Source organism: Mizuhopecten yessoensis, unplaced genomic scaffold (assembly GCF_002113885.1).
Source record: "Mizuhopecten yessoensis strain PY_sf001 unplaced genomic scaffold, ASM211388v2 scaffold10975, whole genome shotgun sequence".
In the NCBI taxonomy this organism is placed as follows: Eukaryota; Metazoa; Mollusca; class Bivalvia; order Pectinida; family Pectinidae; genus Mizuhopecten; species Mizuhopecten yessoensis.
This window is the reverse complement of record NW_018408815.1, coordinates 344,039-353,215: the sequence shown is the minus strand read 5'-3', so window position 1 is coordinate 353,215 and position 9,177 is coordinate 344,039. Positions and strand designations below refer to the sequence as shown.

Genomic DNA, 9,177 nt, shown 5'->3' with positions numbered 1-9,177 from the left:
CGAATATCATAACGTCCGTGGTAGACGGCCACTGTGACAGACAATGCAGGTTGATGAAGCCTGTGGACACATTATATGGTCGCCATCGGGATCTTGCAGGGAATTGTGCTAATGTGTGTGTGATATGAAGGTTGACGGTTTTTTTATGTACATGTACATTAGAGTGCCTTCTCAAAGAATCGACACTGCGGTATGGACAACAGGAACCAAAAAAAATGTTAATTGTGCATTTCTTCCACAAATATATGGATTTGGAAATAATTGATATTTGTCCCCTAGCATCATTTATTAGTCCTAGACGGAAGAAATAGCTGCATGATGCAAAGTAATTCATTTTTTGGCATACTTACCTAATCTTGAAAGTGAAATCACTTATATGTGTATGTTGCGTTCACCTTTCATAGAACGATACTATGTAATCAAAATCAGTCAGGTTGATCTATACATCAGTCGTTCTTAAAGGACGAAGGGAGGAAACTCCCAGATACTAATACTAAATTGTCTCCACTCAATACCGTCACCAACAGTCACTTCATCAAACAAAAAGGACGATTTCTCGTAGAATGAGAGTTTTCCCCGAGAAAAACAAACGGCGATTGCGATTGCAATAAAAGTTGAGCGAGCTATATGGTAATGAAATATTTTGGAGCTTATTTTTAAAAAATAAAATAGGATAAATTCAAGGATAAAATGTTTAAGATGTAATCGTGCAAATGATCGACTTCTTGATTAAAACTGTCAATGTTTAGTTCGATGGAACGATTTTCCAGCAGATTTCTGGATAGTTACATTTCTGCTTCCCTCCAATACGGTGTTAACCTGTCGCACTTGATTTGATATTCAGGAACTCTCACGGAATATAACGATCAATCGCGAATACTGACGGACAAACTTACAACACAAGGTTAAGACCAATGCAGGTTGTAGAAATTTTATTGGGAATATGATATTTCCTTGCTCAATATGAGTTTCGACTGTTTATGCAGCATGCTACTCCGTGCGCCTTGTGGTGTCGTTGTCACTACCCAATTATCACGCTGAGAACGCTGATGCAGGACACGCTTACCCTTCCAAGACACCAAGATTGATTACACTTGTACTTTTTTGCTAAAAGTCTTCGCGTAATTGTTTCCCTAGTTTATAATTTGCCCCAGTTTCCTCGATTTTTCGCTCGACTTGCAACACTATGTCAGAAGCTTCTTATGGAATGGGAAACGTTAGCCCTTCCAGAACCCCTGATCTTGCCTCCGGTTATCTGGCGGGTTTGATTTACTTTCCTGTTGTTTTAAATTCTCCATAGTTCCGATTTTCATGCTCTTTTTCAGCTTTGAGTTTGGTATTTAGCCTTGAATATTGACGCTATATTACATTATTGCTTGTGTATTGATAATTTGGTATGTTTTTTCTTTATTTGTTGACGCTGTGTTATATTTCCCTTGTGTATTGACACTGTGGTATATTTTCTCTTTATTTGTTGACGCTATGTTATATTTCCCTGTTGTATTCCGTATTGTCAGTCAGCCCCTTGTTGTATTCCACAATGTCAGTCAGCCCTCTGTTGTATTCCGTATTGTCAGTCCGCCCCCTGTTGTATTCCGTATTGTCAGTCAGCCCTCTGTTGTATTCCGTATTGTCAGCCAGCCCCCTGTTGTATTCCGTATTGTCAGTCAGCCCTCTGTTGTATTCCACAATGTCAGTCAGCCCCCTGTTGTATTCCGTATTGTCAGTCAGCCCCTTGTTGTATTCCCCAATGTCAGTCAGCCCTCTGTTGTATTCCGTATTGTCAGCCAGCCCCCTGTTGTATTCCGTATTGTCAGTCAGCCCCTTGTTGTATTCCCCAATGTCAGTCAGCCCTCTGTTGTATTCCGTATTGTCAGTCAGCCCCCTGTTGTATTCCGTATTGTCAGTCAGCCCCCTAGCTGTTGTACGATTCTTCTAAAACAATTGAGATTCCAATTTCGATACAGTGTCGATTACAAAGATACACCGCATGATATATTGAACAAACAAATTTCATTAATATAGCTGTATCATTTAATGAAATTCTTGCATCTGTGATGCTGCATATAGCAGTGAATTGGTGTTCAACTAACACGGGAATACGTGGGTGGTCATATCGTGAAACGGATATATTTTCTTTTTCTTTTCTTCTTTTCCTTTTTTTATTTTTTTAATAAATTCTGTCAATGTTTTTGTTTAGAAAGGATAGGCCCACCAATCTCTGATCAAATCTATATCAAAATGATACAATGGATTACGTACGTTGCAACAGTCATCAACATATTGAACCTGTGCATTCTGCCGTGCATTTCTAGAACTTCGTCACTTTTTAAAACATGTTTCTGAAATTTGTTAATCATCAGGGAAAATATGATTTTAAAAAATCAGTTTTTAAAATTTGGCTTGTCTAAATTCAGTTTATAACCATTATCATTATACTCCATCATATATTTGTGACGCTCTGTAATCATATTTGTTTGCTTTGTTCACTAGCCTGGAGTCTTTTATATGTCTAGTTACATACATTGGTTTTGTCCACTTTAGAATATCTCCTTTTTCTTTACTTTACATATGATTTCTTTTTCTATATTTATTTATATTTATGTCCATATACATGTACATGTAACTCTCCAATTTGGAGGAATAAAGAATTAAATGAATGAACGTAATATTGTGTACTGTATACATGTGTATATTTTCGGTTTGGTGTAGTGTCGCTATATATAAAAAAATATTTGGAAATATTCAGTGTTGTGTTAGTAGTATCGAAATTGTTGCATAAGTTTCTTGAGTATGAATGGTGTTATCATGTAAACACACCGAAGAAAATGTATATCTTTATTGTTTTTCTCGCTTATACAAATTGATGAAAATTTGGTGTTAATATTGCCCGGTGCATGAATTTACTTGTGAATAGATTTCATTAAATCATGCTAACGTTTTATGCAACAATACAGATGTTTAAATGATATATCAGTAAAAATGTTAAATCTATAAAATATATTTTAACGGTTTTTCAAATATCATCAATTTTATCTCTTGCAAAAATGAAATCAGTGTCTTCCTTTCATCAAGACCAATGGGCTAACATTTCCGGGAACATATATCAAATAGCACGTACAGACCGGGGAAACGTTGTCATGACAAATGCATAATAATTGCAAAATGTATAATTATAAACAATGCGTTTATTTACGAACAGTATTGAAATGACCTCATAAAGTTGGTAGTCTTTCAGGATGTTTACATAAACAGCAACCAATAGGAACCATCTGTTTGGATAGAGGGGAAATGTCTCCCACTATGTGGACAGGCAAGGCGTTCCTTTCTTGACCTGCGTGGATAAATAAAAGTAGTGAAAATATTGACAGTATGCTAGACTTTTTGTAAATAAGGTACGACATGTTTTAATGTAATTATACACATGTTATTTACAGCTGATCAAAGCCTTTTCCCATACTTCATTTATACTGACAAGATGGTAACGAAAACAGCAATAATGATCATACACCTGATCATCACGATTACAATGTATTACTGGGTTAGAGAAATTTGAAAAACATTTCAGGTAAGGTTAAACAAAATAAAGTTAATGCCAAAAAACACTGGCAATCGCACTCATTATTAATAATAATAATTCGAGGTTCTTATATACCGCTTTATCACAACCTAGTTTGTAGGTCGTCTCAAAGCGGTTCACAAATTATTACCCGTGGTTATGGGGCCTTTGCAACCAGCCAATATCTTTCTCAACTCCCTGGGGAGCATACAGCTGGTGCTGCCATTTCGGCACTCACAGCTAGCATTCAACAATTCTAGCACTGCCCAACCACGTACTCATTTACATTAAAGGCAGACAAGAGTTGAAACAGGAGACGAATTATATTGGTAATACAAGACACACAAAGATATAACAATAAGAATTATCAGGGAGTTGTCAAAAGGTACCTCCTGGATTATCCGATCGAGTCTAAAACGGTCACGTTTAAGGGAACTACGTAGAATTTCTTTTCAGCTTTGCATGCAAATATTCAACCGACGTTCCTCACAACTGAAGCAAGGACATGTAGGTGAAATGGTGGCGCATTTGACGTTAATGAAGTTCGGAAGCCATTAAAGGAAGGAATCCGTTGTATTTTGTGATCAAAACATCACCACTTGTAAACATTAGAAGCGGTAAAAGATTAGTTTGTAAGAAGGAAACTAAAGGGAGGATTGATATAATCCATATTATTTCTTACCTCATACCGACTATCCTCTTGCTTAATCGAAGAACTTGAAGTTAGAACGCTATCGGTCCTACATCATTCTCGACATTCCAGGGGTAAACGCTCTCCTACGTCTCTGTAATGGAGCGTAGGTACATGTAAACCCCTGAAATTTCAAGGATTGTCCTATATTAGAAAATCTTGTTATACGACGGTCATTTGTTTGTGCTTTTTCTAACATTTCAGATAAAACTCTAGCACAACCATTCAATAAATCGCAAGCATATTCCAATACTTCGCTAGCCTTGAGCCCTCTGGCCCTACATGTAACACCAGACTTAGACATTTTGCTATACAGAATGTCTAAGTCTAGTGTTAGGGCCAGAGGAAACTCGGGGTAATACTTCGCATAAGAGTCTCCCGATCAAGTATGTTCAGTTAACGTAAAATGTTAAATATTTTCAGAATAGAAATATGATTCTCGCTGATATTGTAACTAATTTCTACATGTATACTCTGACTGAAATGTTTATTATGGTCAGCAATGAGTTTAATACTTTTCCATCAAATTCTACGTCTTATTTTTCAATCAACTTGGAATATATTTTATATTTTTTGTTGGATTAAATGTTACCAACTAAGTTGTCAATTATATTTGTATAGATTCGACGTCTTTATCCGGTATAACTTGAAGTCAGAGACCGGCCGAGGACGACAGTGATAACACAGTACCGTGAATATATACAGTGTAATCACTATCATTAGCATGGACTGATCGTAACAGTCATGGAACATTGATGAACACCTGCTTTAAAAAATACATATTTGAGAATAATACCACTTTCTGATTCATCTTAAAAAAGCATGTTTCTAAACAGGAAAATAAAATATCACATTGAACCTGCCAAGCCAGGTCAAATGCTTCAAAAATGTCGGGGAATAATAATTATATGTGTTCTTTTCTCAACTGCAAGGCATAAGTTGTTATTTGTTAAAAGGGGTTCGTAAACAGAGTACAGCATAGCCATAGAGACGGCATAAAACCAGACAGGTAGTTATAATTACAAAATCAGCCCGACGCCATTACTTTTATAACAAAGAAAACAAAATAAGTGTTTTATCAGGTCAGTGGTCAGACGAAATATATGCATTGAAAGTCAATAGATTGTCGTGACCAGTCCATTTTGTCCTAGCCATACAAACAACACCTGTGACCGAGAGCTCATCAATCTTTTGATGAGGCCTGACGCTTAGACTACGCTCACGTAACGAGGCGCGACGCCGAGTTCGTCGCGAGCAATGAGACGTATATTATGGATAGAGAAGAGAAATGTTTCGTGTATGCATGTTACAGTCCCCGTGGTCGAAGATGCCCTTACAAGTATGGTGTAACATAAAATAACCCTTGGTGAATTACGTCGTCTAGCTTGTGTTACACAATAGCCAGAAAGAAAAAATGGCGTCACTCAAATAATGTAATTCGTGGAGCCGAATCCTGTCCGTCAAAAAACGATTGGAATTTTTCTACTCTGCCACAAAATGGTCTGGATTATTTCGGTTTGTGTTTTAATGATTTCAGTGTGTGGGAGCAGAGGAACAGTGTTTCATGTCGAGGCGGAGAATTTTGTGACAGACAAATTTGCCTTACACAGACTTAACGCGACGGGAGAGGAGTCCATTAACTTCAATCAGGGACAGTTTATACACGTGTATTTCTGTCTGAGAGCCGAATCGGAAGTGGCAGTAGACAACATTTTATATTCGAACGATGGCGGAAGTGATATGTTTGAGGTAAGCATCGACGGCGTTAAACTCGGTGAAATAGTCACGCCGGAACATTCACAGAACGGTCTGCTTTGGAACAATTTCCTATCCAGTCAACAGGTAGGCCCTAGTCTCACATTGTCCTCCGGTTATCATGTCATCTCTATTAATTTCACCTCCACCGATTTCTACGGTGTAGAGATTGACTCCGTTTTTGTGCGCGTGGAGGACCGTTTCTTGGAGGAAGAACTCTTCAAATGTTCGTTGTTCTGTCTCAAGGACAATATGTACGATAACGGCCCGGCAAGGGATGACCTGTCGTCGATACTTCTTGACCGGAAGAACTATGACATAAATTGTCCAAAGGAGGACAACATAATTCTGCCCATGTACCACGCCAACGTTGACCTCTATATGATATCGGCGCTATTGCCGAGATATAGGTCATTCGAGAATCATCAAGAATCTCATTATGAGAGTTGTGTTCCACCTTCCGATGAACTTTGGAATTTCCAGAATTTCGTGGTCCCTATCGAGAACAAGGATGGACATATCATCAACAACCTGGCATCACTGACGTACCACACGCTGAATAATTCGCGGACATCAGTGTTCTGTGTGGCCTTCGACAAACAGGCGTCCACGGCTGTAGCCATTGACGAAGGCCAAGTGGACACCGGTCATGTGTTGTCCGTCCAGTTTAAACGTGTGGCCAGTCCGTTCTACGTCACTATACGCTACAGAGGTGTGCAAAGCAATTGGTCTGCAGAGTTCGCTAAATATTTCACACCACAAGTACGGCAGGACATCTGGACAATATCCGAACACGAATGGTCAGACACAGAGGTCAACGAGGTGGAAATGACCATTGTGTCAGATCCTAATAACCCATTCCCTATCGTCATTGAGTATCTAAGACTGACCAAGAGGCGACTAGGGGAACGGCAACACAAGTTAATCTACTCAAGCAAGGATATCCAGGCCGAGGTTGTCACTGTGGACTTTGGACCGAACGCACAAGGAGATTTTCAGGACAAAATGTCGGTAACGAGGCTCGATACGGGAGAGAAATGGGACTCTGCCAGCTATATTAGTATTCTGCATATTCTCCCTTGGTCTCAGAAATACGGAGAGGTATTACGTTTCTATCAGTCGGGTAAGATACGGGTACTTCCACTCACTCCGCCTGGTTTAGACAAGCTACCTTTTGGGTCGTCATTTATCGTCGGTCAATCTGATCCAAATGAGCGGTTCCCGCGCGCGCCAATAAGTCACATCGATATCGACCCTGGTGCGTTACAATTGTTCATTACATACAAAGACGAGGGAAAAGCCAATATGATCATCAAGCCCTCCCTTCACGGCACGCGCGTCATTGTCAAGGACGTTGAAATGGCAAAAGATTCTATGTTGTTCCCGTTTGTCACGTTTAGTTCGCTGTGGATTACGGACGGTAACTCGGAGGTGGACCATATCAGTTCCAACGGAAACGATGTCCATCACATCGTCAATGGCTGGGTGAAGCTATACGGAACGGCATTCACCTTTATGAAAAAGTGTATATCTAAACACAACACACAGGGTCCTGACATGCGCATAGAGCTGCTCACTAAACGGGAACTATACCAGTATGTCTAACACTACTAAAGATAGGTTATGCTATCTGGTAAGACAAAAATAATATCGTTTCTCTTCAAAAATAATAACTTGGATGATATTTTCAAATGAAGTAATGCTGAAATCCTTTTTAAAAGCATTATCGGTCAAGCAATAAGCTAGAAATCCAATCAATGAAATAATGAATATACTAATTCGACAGATATATTAAGTTTAATACGCACATTGCATATTGAGTTATATTAGTTTATTGTACACATACTATGTAACTGCATTCGATATAACATGAAATGTGGACGATTCTAATCTATGACGTATACACACGTTGAGTTCATCACTTACTTCGGGTCACTGGTCATGCGCGTCACACACTAACTATTCCGGTGCAAGTTTGATGTATTAGTAATTGTCACAGACGGTCACAAAGCTGTTTTATATACAATAACCATGCTCATAAAAAACATTGACGTTACCACAAACCTTCCGTGTGTTATGTTATTAAATATTGTCTTTGCGTGGCGTGTTATCTTTTGATTTTGTCTGTCTAACTTGTTTTATGACAGATAGGGATTGAAGTCAGAATTATCCCATCACCATAAAATGTGAATAGAAGAAATTTTATATCTATATTACGCTTAGTCGAAATAATGTGAATGTAAATATTCCCCATTCTTACTGCAGGAAATCGAAAATCCGAGCTTCAATATCTCATAATTCCAAAGACAGCATTGTTTTGAGTAATCCGTATTCATTTCTCCATTTTTGTCCGATTTCGTATTATCCTATAAGTCAATCAGGATCTTGTTAACTCACAGACAGTTTTGAATTACACGGATGTGAGCAATGGCAATGGAGTGAGCCAATTGCGGTACCCCGACTTCAAGGTCAAAAACTGAGGCCAAATCAAAGCTTTTTTTTTTATATCCGGAACATGGTATCTTTATTATACGTGTTTTGTTATGTTTATATTTCCTTCATTACGTGTATTACAAAAGAACTGGCTTGATAATGGACGGAGACATTACAGTTATAAAAAACACATTTAGGGAGAGAATGGCTATAGCTGCCTATCAGTCCATCATGGTAAATGCATTAAACACGGTCAACGTTACTGTTTAATAATAACTGTAACTCGGTTTTTTTAGTTCACATGATGGATGGATGCACAATATTTTTTTCAAATTACTTTCGAATTAAGTTGATCAAATTCATATTGAAGTCTGGATAACATTCAATGGCCTGTATTCCATTTTGTCTAGAACGGTGAATCAGACCGATTCGTTTTTCTGTTAAGTTGATACATGATACTTGAGCTATTATTTCAGAAATCTTAATTAGTTTACTGGTTTTGCCTGCCACATCCATCTTAATTAGAGACCGGTATGCCTCTCCACAACTAGAAAAAGATTTATCACATAATGTACTGTGTTATCCAGTGAATATACCCATGTCATATTTTTTTATTTTTTTTGCGTATTAACCCATGTAATATGACCTAACAGCCCTGTGATTGGCTGTAAGTTTCAAATGTTTCAAATGCGGCGTCACGACTAGGACAAGTACATGACGTCACAGACTTCCGCAATGG

The 9,177-nt window shown here is 38.3% G+C and overlaps 1 protein-coding gene across 1 annotated transcript; it reads left to right on the top strand.

Moving 5' to 3' along the window:
- Positions 1-5,536: 5,536 nt before the first annotated feature.
- Positions 5,537-8,104, top strand: LOC110464240. The gene has a single exon (XM_021519348.1). It carries the CDS (start codon positions 5,748-5,750, stop codon positions 7,608-7,610), a length of 1,863 nt encoding a protein of 620 aa, XP_021375023.1. The 5' UTR covers positions 5,537-5,747; the 3' UTR covers positions 7,611-8,104.
- Positions 8,105-9,177: the final 1,073 nt, after the last annotated feature.